At 38.9% G+C, this 18833-nt stretch overlaps 1 protein-coding gene across 3 annotated transcripts; it reads left to right on the top strand.

Moving 5' to 3' along the window:
- Positions 1–33: 33 nt before the first annotated feature.
- On the top strand, positions 34–18115 carry LOC125713469 (ubiquitin carboxyl-terminal hydrolase 35-like). 3 transcript variants are annotated; one of them, XM_048984634.1, is made up of 13 exons: positions 34–302; positions 2030–2727; positions 3227–3365; positions 4878–5007; positions 5642–5743; positions 6104–6262; positions 6386–6579; positions 12565–12658; positions 13082–13188; positions 13367–13494; positions 13600–14498; positions 15195–15292; positions 15399–18115. In XM_048984634.1, the coding sequence occupies exons 2-13, from the start codon at positions 2043–2045 to the stop codon at positions 15445–15447; spliced, it is 2784 nt and encodes a 927-aa protein (XP_048840591.1). In that variant the 5' UTR covers positions 34–302; positions 2030–2042; the 3' UTR covers positions 15448–18115. The 3 variants fall into 3 exon arrangements, with proteins under 3 accessions (XP_048840591.1, XP_048840590.1, XP_048840589.1); XM_048984633.1 differs by having other exon boundaries at positions 13367–14498; positions 15402–18115; XM_048984632.1 differs by having other exon boundaries at positions 13367–14498.
- The last annotated feature ends 718 nt before the right edge of the window (positions 18116–18833 follow it).

Genomic DNA, 18833 nt, shown 5'->3' with positions numbered 1-18833 from the left:
AAATTCTGTTGCTTTTCAGATGAGAGAGGAATATTCTAGGAGTGTTAATACAGTAGCGTTGTCATGCACAGTCCTCTAGAAAGAGCGAGTAAAAGAGTGTAGGAGATGAAGAGTAGGATAAAACGTTGTTGGGGGTAAACGATCCGTTCTGGTGGCATGTAACACTAGTGTGTCCTATCAAGAAGATGTAAAATAAATACTATATTTAATACCACTATATTACACAATCAGTTGTTTTAATCCGTTCCTGGATTTTTGGACTTCATGTGTATTATTTTAAAGAAATTGCTAACAGTTTAAAGGTGAGTAAACATTAATTGTTTTAGTGCTGGCTTAAATGACGGCAAATAAGTACAGAATCACTATACAAAGTGATTGTTTGTATTATTTCAGTAGTTCTTTTATGTGTATACCTTGAATCCAAAAGATTTCATTAATGCGTCCTGCGTTACTTTACGTTCATAGGTGAGATTACATCATCAGGAAATCCAAATGCGCATCCTCTGTTTCTTTTACCCAGAAAACGGTACCCTGGATTAACGTTGTGAATGTTAAAATCCTATTCATTTTTTTTTTATTGCTTAATCTGATAATTTGATTATTCGGACATATGGCAGATATATTGGCAGTGATTCGATTTTATTCTATAGCAAGACATATCCCACACACACAAGGAAAAAACTAAATAGATTGTGCTAAATCTCCCTTTGAGTACAGTTCTAACACATTTCAAAATGATTAACAATACTTGACTGTTGTAGTCATTAGTTTTATTTAGTTGACATACATATTTATACTTTTAGTAGCTGAGATGAACTTCAGTTATTTATGATAATGAAATGCCCATAGCAAAACATTCTGATGGCGTTGGAGATGCTTCGTATTTCTTAGATTGAACAGCTCCTGCGCAAGGATTATATTTTACTCTAATTTATTGTATAATCAAACAGTACGTTAAGATATTACTGTGATGCTTATTATAGGCGATTCTTAACGTTTGTTAATTTATTTCAAGGAAACCTCCGAGTTTCTTCTTTCATGTTAGGGACCGTCGTAAAAGTTCACTCTCAGAAGACGACACTGGTCAGTGTTGTAATGAAACTGCGTATCAATTTGAATCGAGAGCAAATATACCCTAGTATTTGATTACATATTCATGGTATTTCTTAGGTTTGTATTTCACTAACGTATTTGAAAATAAATATTAAATAATTAAGGGAAACAATTGTGATGTTAGATTAATTAAGAGATCCAGATTTTAAGAAATTTTAAATGTAATAATTTTCATAGTTTAACTCACCTACATTAGAAAATGTAGATGTCCTCTAAGCAATACAGTCTGCATTTACATGTAGAACTTATATCTACACGCTGGTAACTGTGTTAACATTTAAGTCAAAGTAGGAGCTGTTCGTTGTAATTTTTAGTTTTTGCATTTAACCCACACTACTCCACTTTAAAATATTTGTATTATTGTTGTTGTTTTATTTATGTAGGCCTATTTATAGTATTATAAATCCCAGTAAAATTGAGTTTTGTTGGTGAAACATTGTAACTTGAATCATTAAAATTCAGCTATTTACTTGTATTATTAACAGCTGGTTTGTTTCTCAGATAAAGTGTCTAAAATCATTTGCCTAAAGTTCATTTGTCAGTAAAAGGAATCCATGTAACCGAATTTCTGGTACATTTCAGATACAGTTATTATATAGTTTCAGCAAATTAATCTGTAAGTAATAGAAATATTGCATTCTGGTTCCCCTTTTTCCGTATAATGTACAGGCTTGGATGTTGTGGCTCAGGCATGTCATCCCTGCGCTGAATAGTTCTGGTTGAGGAACCAGCCAAGTACAGCTAGTTAGTTTGTATAGGAAAAAGGAAGTGGATTTACGTTACAGTTTAAACAAGCCTGAAGTCTGAATACTGAACACATAATTAGTAGTTCCATATTTTGTGTGCTACAGGTAGCTTAACTATAGCCTGCACAAAACCAGGTTCACTCCTGTTTTGTTTTCTTGACTTTATTCAGACTGAGAAGAGATATGGACAAGATCCTGGAGACAGTTTTGATGTCACCACATTCCAGATTGGTGAAGCAGGGTGTTTTGAGGAGGGTGGTTGAGTCAGCCTCACAGCCCCTGGACAGCTCTCAGTGTATGGCCATTTTCCAGGTGTCCACTAAGCTCTTCCTGACTGGAAACTCTCAGTTCAAGCAGGATGCCGGCTTGGAAGTCCTTGAGGCCTATGCGCAGCACCACAAACTGGAGTTTGAGGAGTTCTTCAATGTGAGATTTGTCTTGAACCTCCTACGGGAAGGTTATGGACCAGTAGGGAAGCAGAGCCCTCTGATATTCCACTACCTTCAAGTGGGACTGTTTCTTGTGGCAAATTCTCCTTCAACTCTGAACTTGTTCCACATGGTACAGATTGAGATTCTGCGTATTGTGTGTGAGAGGCCCGGTCCAGAAGTGTGTGAGCAGCTAGCGCGCCTGCTGAACACCTGCCCTCAGTGTGCGCCCAGTGGAAACTTACAGACTGTCTTCTGTCAGCAACTTATGCAGACCATTCATCACTTCCAGTGCCAGAGCCAGAACGATGATGACATTGTTACCTTCCTAGAACGTGTCACCAAGACGAGTAGCATGCTGCAGATAGTCTGGAGGACCAACATGGCCACTATTCTGCCCTCCCTCAAGGAGCTCTTCGTTATAATCTCTACACCTAGAGGTTTGTGGGACAAACAGGCAGGATCACCTGCCTGGTCTTATCGCGATGTTATCAATCTCATTGTTGCAGTAGTGTAGACATTGCAGAGACGTGCACTTTCTAGATTTGCCTTAAAAAAGTGAGAGCTGCTTTTTGGATAAACCACTACTTTTCCACCAGATATGATAATGATATGATGGCTTAGCAGATGTGTCATTTACCTTGATAACTCTCATTTCAAATGTAGTCCTAGGTCTGTGTTGCTCTTTATTGCATGTATTTCCTATGAAACACAGGGGCAGCCAAAAGCACTGCGGGCAAGAGTTGGGTTCATAAATTTAATGTTGACAATTCACAATCCTGATGGGACCAATACCACTGAGCAGAGTAAAATGTCCATTTAAATATCTAGCAGTATATATGGGTAATAACCAGAGGCTACTTTGATTTTAGTCCACTAAGTAGCTAAATCTAGCCATCAAGATGTTGTAACTCTTTCCATTTTTTTATTATAAACCAGAAGAAGAGGATACTGTTACCTCAAACACCCTGGCCAGTGTGGTGCAATACATACCATTGGAACTAATGGAAGGAACAGTACGCAATCTCACCAATGATAAGAACATCTCTGATGTCCAGATGATGACAGCCATCTGCAGGTAGGGTGTACTGAGGAAGCATGGTGCTGACGTAAAGCAGACAACAGCTGTAGGTTCCTTCAGTCTCAGATGAATTTGTGTAAGCATGTTTTGGGCTCTGAGAAATCTCAAGGGAGGTCTACATGCATAAAACTCCAACCACCAAGGAACCATAGTGAATTTAATTATTGAATGGTGGGCTGCTTATAGTTAAAGATACAATTTAAAGTTAATGTCTAGCACACTTTAGAAATATTAGTTACATTTGTTCAAGGTGGCTCAAAAAATCTCCAAAATAAGGCTGATGACACATCACAGAATTGCAGAGTTCGGTAATTCATGTCCAGAGAGTAAAATTCCAGGCCGGGATTTTGTTTCCACCAACCAGTTGAGTATTCTGTGACTGTCACCCATTATGCTCAACTGGTTGGTTGAAACAAAATCCTAGTCTGGACTTTTACTCTCTGGACCTGAATTGCCCATCTTTGCAGAACTGTTAGCATTAGACGGATTTCGTTACAATGTTGGCTAGTTACCATATATAATTTAGTAATAGAATTTTCATTGCTGGTGTTTGTGGTAGCTAATAAGCTTTGTTAATGGTAAATGCAGTGTCAGAAGAAATGTTGGCTAAATCAACCAAATACGTATTTTACTTTTTCATACTTATGCAGTATGTGAGTTTCCTGTAGATTCCTGTAAATTAGCTTTCCTAGCTGGCTACATAAAATTCAGCATCAGCTCTACTGCCTATAAAAAGTGTGCTACTAACCATAAAACCCTTAAATGGATTTTATTCATTACAGTTAACTGCTAACTTTATCTTTTTACTAGATCTTACATTGCACCTCTCCCCAACTGTTACCATCCCCAGAAAAATTTCTTTAACATGGCAAATTAAGAATATGATGCTAATATGTACTTAAGAGAGAAGTGATTATAAAAATAAGGGTTAAAAAAATCTAAGGTATCATTTACTTATGTTCCAACTGCCAATAGATAGATGCCAATAGATAATCAGGGAACTGATCCTGAATTTCAAAGGAAAGAAATATATTTCAAAATTAATAAAGGGCAGTTATTATTTTTGTTTTCAGTATATTTTACAAAGATTATAATGTAACTTGGATGCCTAGAATGTTATACCTATATTTCTGTCATTTACTGTAGATTTAATTTTATACTTATATTGTCTTTTAGAGTATACGCTTATCAGTTCAGTACACATATGTGTCCTGTTACTTCTGGGACTTATACGTTGTAGTGGCCTGACTTGGCAAGTTGTATTGTATATTAGTTGAACATATAGGGTAAGTTACATTGGTAGGGTGGAGCAAAGTACTATGTTATACAGATGGTATTTCATTATCATAAATAACTGAAGCTCAGCCACCAGAAGTATAAATATTTATGTCAATGAAATAGAAGTAATGTCCACAACAATGTTTGTGAATTGGTTGACTTGTAATACAGACTTGAGTGGATACCATTGGCATGAGCAATTATCATTATTTTCTTTTGTCATTGGTACAGAATGATGGACTGGTTGTCATGGCCATTCTCCAGAAACATAGACAAGTGGATTATCGCTTTGATGAAAGGAGTTGCATCAGTGAAAAAGTGTGTGATCTTGGTTGAGGTGACACTAGCTAAGATTGAGGAGGTGAATACATTTTTCACTGTATTAGTAAGTTGGTAACACTTTACATGACGGGGCACAAACACAGTAATAACTCAATTACTATTGAAGTACAAATTATGAAGAGATCTTAAACAAATATAGCCGCTACTTCAGATAAAAATGTGCCACAATTCATTAATAATGAAGAAACACGATTAGTATTTCAGATGTATTACTCATTACTTAAGTAGTTCCTTCAGTAGTTCACAAAGGATTCACAGATATAGTAATGAATTTAGTTCTTGGGATAAAAGATGCATCATTCATTAATGATGAACAAACAGGAGATAAGTACAGTATTTAACTTGTCTTATTCATGAGTTGTTCCTTCAGTACTTTACAAAGGTGTACAGAATTAAGAGATATAGTAACAAATATAGTGACTGCTTGGGATAATTCATGCGTCACGATTCATTAACGATGAATTAACATCAGAATGCAACTAAGACTTAGTTTGTGGTTAATTAATACATAAGTAACAGCATGATACTGTATTATTTGTACCTCATCAGGTAAAGTGTTACCAGTATGTCTATGCCTAAGAATACCCAATGTTTCATGCCTCACTCTCACAATGGACACCTAGTATTCTAGCATGACATCATTTTGCCTTTAGGTATTCCAGAGGTTATCTTACCCTATTGTGCGAGAGGCGGCGCTGTCCGTGTTGTCTTATTTGCTGCTCAGTTTTCAGCAGTCTCCCGAAGCATTTCACTTGGTAAGTAGGTGTACAGCAATGCTCTGCGTGCATTCATGCATATTGGGTTGTGTAACTTAAGATGCTTTGCTTAGAAGTCTACATGTATGACTTACATGAAATGGGACAAAATATTAAAATGAATTTAACTACTAAAAACTGAACCTATTCTGTATTTGAAATATATTCTAAGTTTGATCATTCCGTAATATGAATAACAAATATGATCATTTATCCTATCCGCAGCAGTTCCCCTACATTAACAAATAAAGTAAGGCAAAATTTGTGCAAACATTAGGAACACTGAACAATACTGTAGAAGAATTCATAGACTCTATGACTCTGGCATCTATAGCAGCGTGCGTCTGCTTTGCTCCTCAGGTACTCCCTGAAATCCCCCCTCTCATTGCCCGCCTCTCAGCTGAGGAGTCAGACTCGGCCCAGCTTTGCCTGCAGCAGCTCGTGGAGCTGGTGCATTGCCTTGTCGTCCGTTTCACTGGATTCCCAGACATCTACCAGCCCGTTCTTGAAATCATCAAGGTTGGATTCTCATGGATTTTGCCTAATACCGTAATATATTTTACATAATTTCGACGGTGCGCTACAAAAGTCAACCATGCTGTAAAAAACCTCAGAGGATGTGTCTTTTGGCATGTCTTACAGAATGTTGCTGTGCCCAGCGAGGACCGGATTAAGCAGATATTGAAACAAGGGGCTTGGACTCCTCAAAAACCAAATCAAGTGGCCCTCTGTCACAGGCTGACACAAAAATCTGAGACGGGCAAAACTGGACTGATCAATCTGGGTAACACCTGTTACATGAGCAGTGTCATTCAGGCACTCTTTATGGCTCCTAAGTAAGCATTCCCATACAAAATGCCAAATCAGTCACTTTGCTTATATTTAGTACGACAATTTCACAAAAAGTACTGTATCTCATACTTGGAAAAAGTATTTTTTTATATACAGTATGTTGGCTGTTCTGCAAGTAGAGTACTGCAGTAACTTGTTCCTGGTTTTCTGGTGAATTAATAACATACAGTATATGGCCAGAAGTATGTGGACACCTCTCTTAAACAGAAAAACTGCCTAAGTCACACCAATTGCTGACATACAGGTGTGTAAGTAAGCACACAGTCACACATTCTCATGCAAAAACCACTGTCAGTAGAATGGCTGGCTCTACAGAAGGTGTTAGTGACTTTCCACTTGCCACCATCGGAGGACGCCGTCTTTCCAACAAGTCACATTTTTGCCCTGCTACTGTCGCATTGGTCAGTGTGAAGCGATTGTGGTGGTAAAAAAAGTTTGGTGGCAAGTTCAACTGTGGCGGCCACACAGGCCCACAGAGAGGGACCTGATCACCCAACATCAATACCCAACCTGAATGGCAGCAAATCCCACCAGCAATGTTCCAGCATCTAATGGAAAGCCGTCCCAGAAGAGCACAGGCTATTGTAGCCACTGAGGGTTAGTCGGCTTCATATTAATACCCTTCGATTCAGAGAGAGATGCTGAACAGGCTGGTGTCCACATACTTTTGGCCATTTAGGGTATGTTACAAACTTTTAAATAAGCAACAAAATTGTAAAAAGTTAACACTGAAATCAAGAGATCAGGTCGATCATTTACTGGAATATAATTTTAAATAATCCTATTATGGGAGAAATAATCATGTTTAAATTTAAATTCGGTATTTAGTTGAAGATGAAGCTGGCTATTGAACTTTAGAATGTCTCGTTCAGTTCAGAGTAGTGCTAATATTAATAAGTATTGGCATTTTTTTCTACTCAATGGTTTTGGAACTTGTTACCATTGGGACTATGGTAAAGATAAAAATATACTTCCTGCAAGATAAAATAAGTAACTCCTGTTTGGAATAATTGCTTTGCTGAAAATAAAGTACAAGGTCAGTATGGTAGAGAGTGAGGCAGTTTGGCACTGCAGTGAATGTTTATTTCTACACATTGGATCCTTATACTCAATGTCTTCTTAGTTCAAATCATCCAAATATTTTAAATGGTGAAGGCACTAAACGCAGCTTAGAATGTAGTAATGAACTTAAGGACAAGTGTTTGAGATTAGAATGCCATTGCATGGAATATAAATGACTTTTAAAAAATCTGTTGAGAATGTATTTTTAAACATGGCTTCTTATCTCTCGATATTATAAAACAAAATACGGGTACCTAAGATCTGTGTGTCGTTGTTATACAGTATTGTAGGGTTAGTACAATTAGGGCAGAAAGTAGGTTAAAGAAATTAAAAGCAAGATAAAGACCGTTTAATAAGAATGCAGGAATTTTCAATTAGAAAATTACAATTACGTATATTATGTATTACGTTATTACTTATATTACATACGTTCATATACAAACCGATAATTACGTAAATCATGTAGAGTTGGAGGTTATTTATTGAAATATCGCTGACCTGTTAAATATCTTTCATGATCATGTACTTAACCCAGGTAATGAAAATGGCTTAGCGTAAAGTAGGATTGACTGGCCAATAAGAATGTGTTTATTTTAAAAGTTATTCTTTTATAAAACAGCATTTTTTTTTTCAACAAAGTAGTGGTAAAGCCCAAATTACTGACTGGTGAAAACTTTTCTGGTGTCTTAAAGGAAAAATTTCCAGACATTTCTCATAGTGCTGAGGACTTTGGTCAAAGTATTACACAAAAATGCATGAAATATCTTACCAGTCAAATGTAAAGATAATTCACAGATTTGAAGAGTAGCATATTTAATATGTACGGTTAATATGTATCATAATACAATGCATCCTTTCCATATTTTTCAAGACAAGCGGATGTGAAGAGATTCGGTAAACAGAATAACTGAATGGCTGCAGTTAACCAACATTCTCTGCAGGAGGAACCACACTGAAGAACCACACATGAGAAACAGTGGGTAGAGTGAGACATTTCACATGGTGAATGCATCTCCAGGCAGTATTGGCTTCCTGACCAAAGAGGTAGAAATGCGATGGAGGTTTTGTTGAGTGACTTGATGGAAATGGATACTGTGTGTTTAAGAACTCTGACAGCCAGTGCCAAGGACTTGAAAAATGCGCATTGCACCATAAAACATGTCCCAACATTCACATTTCATTTATTTAATTTGGCAAACACTTTTGTCCAAATCAACGCACAAGCAAGGCAAAGAGCACATTACAAACATACCTGCTGTCAAAGTGCCGACTAGGCTTTATTAGCTTAAATACTAGAACTCGTGGCCATAAGTGGAAATTAGCAGGAGGACATTTTAAAACGAATTTGAGGAAGCACTTCTTTACACAGCGTGTAGTTCCTGCTAGTGCGGCACAAGCTAAAACCCTGGGTTCCTTCAAATCTGAGCTAGATAAGATTTTAACAACTCTGAGCTATTAGTTAAGTTCTCCCCAAACGAGCCTGATGGGCCGAATGGCCTCCTCTCGTTTGTAAATTTCTTATGTTCTTAGCCATTACTAGACTGAGCTTCCAGTGAATGCCCAGGATCAGGTGTGAACAGTAATGGAGAAGGAGCTACACGGCAACTTCTAACAAAGCAGGAACCTATTAAGGTTGCTGTACAATGAGCAGGAAGTTCAGTACAACAATAGGAACGTTCAGGGAACACAGAGGTATCAGGATAGAGGTGGTACTCCTGGAACAGATGGATCGTGGGGCATTTTTTGAAGGTTGAGAGGGAGTCTGATTACCAGATGTGGTTCAACAGCTCATTCCACCATCAGGGAACCACATGCCTGATGGAGATGGGTGTCTGTCCATTAATGGTTCTGTAAGTTATTCAGTAAGGATCTATTGCCAATGAAGAACCACAAGGAGAACATTTAGGTTGTGTGGATACATGATGTGCTGCCACATTTCGAATCATTTGATGGCATAAGCTGGTAAACATGATAGTCAAGATCCATTACAGTAGTGGGAAGAGAAGTCATGTGACTAAAAGACTGAACCTAGAAAGATACTGTCAAAAGAGAAGAGGAGGGGACCAAGGACGGAGTTTTGGGGGACCCCAGTTATTACCCAATGTGACTTGGACACTTCTGTACCCCAAGCCACTTGGACTAATCTGCCTGATAGGTTTAAGTCCCCGCGATGCCAAGGAAGGCAGTCGAGTGTCCAGTTGTGAAGCCGGAACGGAAGTTGTTTTGTTTGAGTAAGTCAGAGACTTGATCGAGTTGATAATTCTCACTCTGTGATGGGCTAAGTATGGAGTTTTTAAGCAGTGGGTTTACACAACGGTTTTTCTTGTATCAGCAGATGTGCGGCTGTAATTATATCACACTTTGCACAATATAGTCTTTGATCCTTACAAGCTGGGGAAATGGAACTGCCACCTTTCAAAAGTAACAGCCAGCCACCGATTTTTTGAATTTGGTCAGTCGACACGATTAGGCCATGATGCTCCCTAATGCTATCTGTCTAGGGATCAAACTGGACCCTGTGCCCATACTTATCAGCTAAAATGGATCAGTGTGAAGACATTCCAACCCACCAGGAACCCTTTAGACTTTGTGCCAATCATTTATTATTATGATGGCAATTGGAAGGCATGAACTAATTATAACTGGAATGTCATGTCTTTATAATGCATAACTATCAGATAAGTAATACACACCCTTCTTTCAGAATGAACTCCATTCTCTGTATTCCCCTGTCTCATCTGGAAATTGCGAACAACTTTCACAGCCTCTGGTACATTCTACTGAAAAATCCCGTCCTCGATATGCAAAGAAATGAAATCAGCTAATGAAACATTGGACTGCCATCCCATCCAGATGGCACAATTTCAACCTTAAATACTTCTATAAAAATAAAACTGCATTCTCATTGAAGGAATTCTGAACCACCTCAAACAAGCTTCTTTTTTTCGCAAACTCAAAAAAGTCCTCCAGAGTAATACCTTCAAGCTCTACATTAAAGAGTGGAACATCACATGATCTGTATCGCCATCCTCTATGCATGTACACCATGTACACCATGTACCACATTGGCATTTAGTGCCTCCAGGGGATCCACTGCAGTATTTCACAATAAAACCAGCAGCGCGAAGTCGACCAAAGGTCGGGACCAAATGCCGAGGATATCCGCATGCTTGAAGCCTGCCTGACCTGTGGAATTCTCAGTGGAACCACACAATGATCAATGCTTAGCATAGGGGGTTGAGGCAACAGCACTTCAAGAATCAAAGAAATGTGTATCTGCCGATCACACAGGTGATGTGCTGAATCAGAGCAGCAATAATATTATGACAGGTGCCACTTGCACCTACATATCAGTAGCCAGCAATGCTGTTATACTCGGGGTGGATAGCCAATGTGGCTATTTGCACCCATATGTATGTGGCAGCCTTATGCTACTTGTACCCAGGTATCAGTAGCCAGCAATGCTATTTATACTCGGGGTGGATAGCCAATGTGGCTATTTGCACCCAGATGTATGTGGCAGCCTGATGCTATTTGTACCCAGGTATCAGTAGCCAGTAATGCTATTTATACTCGGGGTGGATAGCCAATGTGGCTATTTGCACCCAGATGTATGTGGCAGCCTGATGCTATTTGTACCCAGGTATCAGTAGCCTGCAATGCTATTTATACTCGGGGTGGATAGCCAATGTGGCTATTTGCACCCAGATGTATGTGGCAGCCTGATGCTATTTGTACCCAGGTATCAGTAGCCAGCAATGCTATTTATACTCGGGGTGGATAGCCAATGTGGTTATTTGCACCCAGATGTATGTGGCAGCCTGATGCCATTTGTACCCAGTTATCAGTAGCCTGCAATGCTATTTATACTCGGGGTGGATAGCCAATGTGGCTATTTGCACCTACATGTATATAGCAGACAGATGCTAATTGCACCCAGGTGTCAATAGGCGAAACAATGCTATATTATCATTATTAGTGCTATGGACTGCAATTGTTTTTCTCTTCTATTATTATTATTATTATTCCGAAAACAAAATCGGCGGCCTAAACCATAAGACCTAGACCTACTAAATTTGGTATTATATATGTTTGGATGTTTAGCTTTATAAATACTTTAACTGTATAGTATTTACATCCCCTTATACTCTGTAATATATTGTATCTTCAGTAGTTAATTTCTAGTGATCATGGGTTTCTCTCACTGTCTGGAAAGATTACATACTTTAGTTAACCACATTATTTAGAAGAACATCAGAAAAAGATTTCACCATCAGCCGGGATCAATGCCATCTCACCAACGTTTTCCTGACTGTAATCAATGTGACTCTTTTTAAAGGACAAAAAGTAACAATTATATTTTGCAGTGAATTGTAGCAGTGAAATAGTAACAGTGTATCTAAATAGATATAGAATAATAATTTGAATGAATCATGGTCTAATGTTTTCACATAATTAAGTTGTCTATAGTTTCTCAATTATCAAATTAGAGGAAAGTTTATTAGATCAAAATACATGCAAAATTCTTCCATAATATTTTAATGGTGCAGTGCATTCGATTAATTTCACTCAACCATAATTATATATGCCAGACCAAGGCCTTTAAATGCTGCAGTATCTTTCGGTGAAATACAGTGTTTTCAGAGTTAATAGTATACATTTAACAATCATGGTAAAGATTAATTGTTTACGTTAAATACACAACAATGCAGTAGCTAAAATAAATAGACAAAAAAGCCTTAGAAGAGGAAACAGAAAAATAAGTTACCCATTAAAAACAGTTTTCTTATATCCGATATTTAATGCTGTAAAATCATACTGAAATTAGTGAAACGATCTTTTTCATACTTACATGCATTCACAAGCCGTTTGCATGAATTAAACATGATTCCCTATCTATGTGTTAGCTTCCGACATGCTGTCATGGCTATGAAGAACTGTGATTTCCTTCCAGTCATGGGAGAATTGCAGAGGCTATTTGCTTTTCTACAGCATAGTCAGGTGAGATTTACCAAATAAAGAGATTAAAATACAATTGACAAAGTACGTTGCGATACTTGGTAATTATTCACAACATTCCCAAATTGCAGTTAAGCTTTTGTCAATGATGTCTGTTAGGTTTGTTGCACTGTTTGAAGAATAAATTAAGTATTATTAATAGACAATAGCTCTGCTATTCCTGTCGTTCACTACAAAACTAGGAGAGTGTCTGCAACCAGTAAAGTACCCAGCTGAACCTTTTTAAAATGTTAATGAGGAAAACTCGCTGGTCAGGGTACAATGAACATTATTTCCCAAGGTTGTTATTGGCCTTCTGATCAATCAACGTGAAAAATTCCAGTGATCAAACAAAGCCAGCCTCCTGCAGTCATACTGCTGCGTGTTAATCGCTCTTTTTTTCTTTCATTTAATTTTACGTTACAGCGTCCAGCCATTTCTCCTGACAACTTTTTGTATGTATCTACCCCTGCCTGGTTCACCCCTGGCAGCCAGCAGGACTGTTCTGAGTACCTCAAGTACTTGCTTGACAGGTGAGGCAGTATTACTCAATACTCCATAATACTCATCAACAGTTAAATCCTTGTCCCTCTCACTTACTAGTTTTATATGATGTGAAGGTAGTTTTTCTTTCACTTTATTTCATTGTGAGCAGCAGGAGTCAAATGCTTAAAAACAAAAACATTATCAGACTTAATTTTCTTCTTTTAGACTCCACGAAGAAGAAAATAAAAGTGCACAAATGGTCAGAGGAAGATCTTCTGAAGGGCCTGGCAATGAGTCATTAATCAAGAAGCTGTTTGGTGGGAAGCTGGTGACTCATATCCGCTGCTTACGCTGTAAGAACGTCTCACAGAGGGAGGAAGACTTCAGTGACCTGTCACTGGCATTTCCTCCGCCCAGCTATCACGTGGAAGCCTTCACCATTAGCCCTTTTCTTGTAGTGGAAGGGGCCGGACCACCATTACAGTCTCAAGGCAGAGTTCCCTCGTCCCCCAAAGGAGACAGAAGGGCAGACGTTCCCGTGGAGACAGTCAGCTGTGTAAACAACGTGGAATCTCCCCACTCAACTGAGGAGCCTGAATGTTCATCTGGTGCCTCAGAAGATGACTGTATGCATGCAGACACTTCTTTCTCAGTTCCTGATCTGATCAACTTCTTCTTGATGTCAGAAATAATGGCAGGAGAAAATCAGTACCACTGCCAGATCTGTGGCTCCTTACAGAATGCTGAGAAGGTCGTGGAGCTGACCAGAGTTCCCCATTATCTCATTTTGACACTGCTGAGGTTTTCATTCGATTCAGTGACTAAGAGGCGAAAGAAGATCCTCGACAATGTGTTTATCCCTATAGTTTTGAAAATGCCCGTCAGAAATTCTTCTAGGCAGGTGGAGTCCATTGGAGCTGGGGAGGTGGCCGACACCACAAAAAATAGTTTGTACACCTCAGTGCATTTCGACCTTGTCAGTGTGGTGGTGCACTCTGGGTCATCATCTGACAGTGGGCATTACTACTGCTACGCAAGGGAATGGAGCAGCAGAGCAGCTGGTGAGGTGTCTCCCAAGCAAGAAGCCTCGGCGGATGACTCTGCCAAGAAACCTGGGGTGGAAGATCAGTGGTTCCTGTTCAATGACACTAGGGTCTCCTACTCCAGCTTTGGATCTGTGAGCAACGTGACCACTCACTTCCCTAAAGACACGGCATACATGATGTTGTACCAGAAGCAGCCCACTCGGCGTACAGAGCCTGAAGATCAGAATGTTTCTGCTGAGCGGAATGAAGGAGAGCCTCTTGTCAAGGACCTCATTGAGGCAGTTAGAAAAGATAACAAGCTTTACACACAGGTGAACTGCTTATGACTGTCTGTTACACTTGTAGGAAATCTTGTAGCAACAGCAGGCATACTTAAGGATCCCTGTTTTACGTCCCAGATAAGTACAGTGGCAGTAATAACAGTTTGTCAGACACGTAAGTGCCAAGCAGAAGCAATAATACATGTTGCTAATAATCAATTAGGGATACCTGATGTTTGGCAGTGGGCTGCACACTATCCTCATAGCTCTAGGGTGCTGGATTAAAATCCCAACCCTACACTGTCTGTGGGGTTTGCATGTCCGTCGTTGTCGCATGTGTTTTGTCTGGTTTCCTGCCATAGTCCAAAAACACGCAATTAATAAGCTAATAGGCAACCAATGAAATAACAGGCTCCCTCCTTCCTGTTAACTTCCCTTCGGGGGGTTGTTTGTCTCAGCGGTCTAAGCCTCTGTGCCTATGGTTGGCAGGGCACTGGTGCAAGACCCTTAACCCCCAGCTCAATGGGTGCCGCTGCAGGTGGCTCCCCTTCGCTGCCATACTTGCTCTCACCTACATGTGCATCATGGAGAGCAAAATGGGGGGGAGGCGAGAAGAGAATTTCCCCACCAAGATCAATAAAGTGTCATTATTAGTATTTCTAGATAATGCACTTGGTGGATGGATGGATGGATGGATGGATGGATGGATGGATGGCTGACATCACTAATGTCCGTATTCCACTTCAGGAACAGGAGAGGGGAGTGAAGCACAGGGCCGCTCTTTCCCCTTCGGCAGCGCAGCCTGTGGTTTGGCTTAGAAGGACCCCAACCCAGGACCACGAGAGGTCAGCTGCCCACCGACCTGAAAGAGCCACTGACGTTAAATAGCTGTCAAACTCAAAATGTCCCTGCGTATATAATTACACATTGCTTAATTTCTCATGCTTTCAGCAGAAGTGCGAGGAAACAGAAGCCTAACGATGATGTGCCATCGATTTAAAAACCCTTTTCTGGAAGAACATTGAAGAGAGGCCATCCCCGAGCATAGGGTCTGTCACTGCTAAGAGTGCCTTCTCCTTAGACTGATGTAATGAGTGGCGGGTTCTTTATTGCAAAGCTGTCAAGCCTAGATTAATATCACACTGAAAATTTACTTTGCTACTGTGATTTATTTATTTTTTTAATATACTGCAAATATAAATCAACGTTTGCTAGTAACACAGCTTTATATATGATATAAAAAAATCACCCATTGAAATAAAACTTCAATTGTCTTTTACCTATAATTAAAACCTATAATTAGCATTAGTTTGAAATTACTGATAAATTAGCAAAATGCTTAGTCATTGGGACGAAAAGCTAAAAGCATATTATGTATAGCATGAACACGTCCGTTGTAACAACTATTAAATGGTACTTTGACATGATTGCCTGTACAAACATACATATGGGCGTACCATTTAATCAATTCCTAATATGTAGTCAAATCCTAATTTGTGTCTACTTTATTCATAAACTGAAACTGTATTCAATATACACAGTAAATATATAGCTGAATACACTGGTAAAGAAGCAAACAAAATAGTATTATTGAATTTGAACTGTTGTTCTGTGAAAAAAAAGTATTCTACAGAATGCATGCAAGTAATCCATGTAGTAGAAGAGATTTTATTTTATTACAATGCAACACAGATACTGCAATACTTAAAATTTGTTCATAGACAACATTGTAACAGTGTATCTAGCATAAAGACGCCTTAGTTGCATAGGATATTACCAAGATCAGTGTCTAATACCGTGGATATAGGTCTACATACCTTTACTGAAATGAGTTTTTGTCATGTAAAGCCAGAAATCAAGATAAACCACATCAGACATTTTTCCATCTTTAATGTGACCTTGAACCAACAAAATTCGATAAAGTTAAACATAATATGTAGGACTAATGAGTAACATGTTTTTGTTTGTTACACAGTGACATTAAGGACTAGACATGATTTATCTTGATTTCTGGCTTTGCAACAAAAGAACTTACAATTTCAATAAGGTTATGCAGTGTTTTTATAACTATTGTGGTTTGACTGTATCCCAGAAATAATACATTTATATAAGTAATAACCATTTACTGAATGAATTATTTAAAAGGGTAAGTACAATGTTATAATGTAACTACAAGACTAGGATAACTGCGGGATGCACAGTACCTACACTCCGTGGCTAATTTATAGGCTCCACCAGGTGAGCATTAGGTGAGACCAACTTTTGCCTCTAGAATTGCTTCAAGAGTAGACTGACAGTGCATTCAGAGAAGCCTTTCTGCTCACCACTTGTGTGATTAGCTGCACCTGTGGACTTCCTGTTGGCTTTATGTCTGGCCGTTGTCCTCTGACCTTTCTCACTAGTCAGATGTTTTTACCCTCGGAACCACTGCTGACACCGATTCATTTTCTGAAAATTCTAGACACAGTCGTTTGCTAAAATCCCAGGGTGGCTGATTCTGAGGTGCTGGTACCACCACCAAAAATCAAACCATGCTTAAAATGACCTGGATCAGGGGTAAGGAACCTGATCCATGGAGAGCCGCTGTGGGTGTGGCTTTTTGGGGTGACCTCTTAACAGCCAATAATAAAACAGTGGTTCTCAACTCCAGTCCTGGGGACCTGCTGTTATTGGCTGATTAAGAGGTCATCCCAAAAACCCCAAAGGCTGTTCGAATTAACAAGCAGGTATTCCTGATAAACCGGATCATTTAATATTCATAATTTTATTTACCTTCATTGTAACTAAGTACAATCATCCTCCGCAAAGGATTTTTAAAGTGTAATATTTAGCGTCTGTCTTTAAAAGTTATAAATTATGGGCGAAAGCGGTCTTAGCTCGCCGTGATGTCTTGAATGTACCTGAACCTAATTACAGTGAAATACAAGTAATTGTTGTATCCTTCACTTAAAATTACGATAAGCCAGTGTTTCCCAACCCGGTCCGCTGGGACCCCAGACAGTATACGTTTTTAAAAAATGTAAGCAGACACCGATGGTCTAGGGGTCCCAACAGACTGGGTTGGGAGACACTGAGTTCGAAATATATTTACATTTATTTATTTATATAAAGTTAAGTATAAATTATTATCATTATGAAGTATTTTCTTAGCATTATATTGGCTTGGACATTAAAGTCATTCATGTTCATTCAGTCGAGGTGACTTAGTGGGCAGCATGGTGACTTCAGACCTCTAGGGTTGTGGGTTCGATTTCTTTCCCTATATATGTGTAGTTTGTATGGTTTTGTCCCAAAGACATAAAAGTGAATTGCTGCCCATGAGCCGTGGGTCCCAGCAAAGGCTATGGTGTCAAGACCCTGTGTACACTCTGTACATATAGAAAATCTTTTCATTTCATGAATTGTTCCATTGAAGGTCACTGAAAGCAAACACATTCAGATAATGTATAAAAATGTAAGAATCATAGAAGAGACCTTGACTTTAACTGTAATATTAGCCACTGTTAATACGCTCGCCTTCCTGGTGACACAATCATTTTAATTATTGTGATTAATCCAGAAGAAAGCTATTGCTCCATTAAGCGTACTTTACAAGCTGGTGAATCTGAGAGTAGGAACTTTAATTTATTCTGTTTGAGTTTGTACATGGAATAAAAATAACAAATGGACAGAGGTGTGTTTGTTTCATTTATAATCCTGAAAAATTTGAGGAGATTCTGAATACATGCTGGGGGGGGGGGTTGTGAGTTAATAAAAAAGATTTTTTTTCTTCAGCACAAAACATTTTATGGTCAGAAGTGAACGGCATGCATCAGTCAGAGAGCGCAGAGAGCACCTCGCCTACTGTGATGCAGGATAGAGGAAGCAGGCGTCCTCTCCGAATCAGATGCTGGAACATAAAACAGCATAAAAGAAAAGCTGGATTGCGCCAAACATCGATTTTTCAAGTAAAGTGAAACTGGGAAGCCTATTTACGTTTCAACCTTACAATGACCTAAGTAGTGGTAGAAAGGAGTGGTTAGATACAGCAGAAAGGCACACATCCAGGAAAGGCTGAGCCACGACCTCTGACACTAGTCTGACCGCAAAACTATTTGAATTTGAATTCATTTTTTAGATGAAAATACATAAAAGAGGCTGTTGCTTGTTAAATTTTAAAGGTATGTAAGCTGTCTATGCACTAAACTTCACACGTTCCACTCTGTATCTGGTGTTAAATGTATAATGTCTTATTTTAACATACAAGTCTGAATAAGGGCAATTAAATACTTTTTCAGTTAGCGCACTAAAGAAAAAGTGTCTGTGGTGACAGACCAGTCCCAAAGTCATAGGTATTCCCTGTCTCGCAAGCATTTTTATATGAAAATTACCAGGCGGTCAAGAACG

The sequence above is a fragment of the Brienomyrus brachyistius genome, chromosome 18, assembly GCF_023856365.1.
Source record: "Brienomyrus brachyistius isolate T26 chromosome 18, BBRACH_0.4, whole genome shotgun sequence".
Lineage (NCBI taxonomy): Eukaryota > Metazoa > Chordata > Actinopteri > Osteoglossiformes > Mormyridae > Brienomyrus > Brienomyrus brachyistius.
The sequence above is the reverse complement of the archived record's forward strand: the minus strand, read 5'-3'. Positions and strand labels throughout refer to the sequence as shown.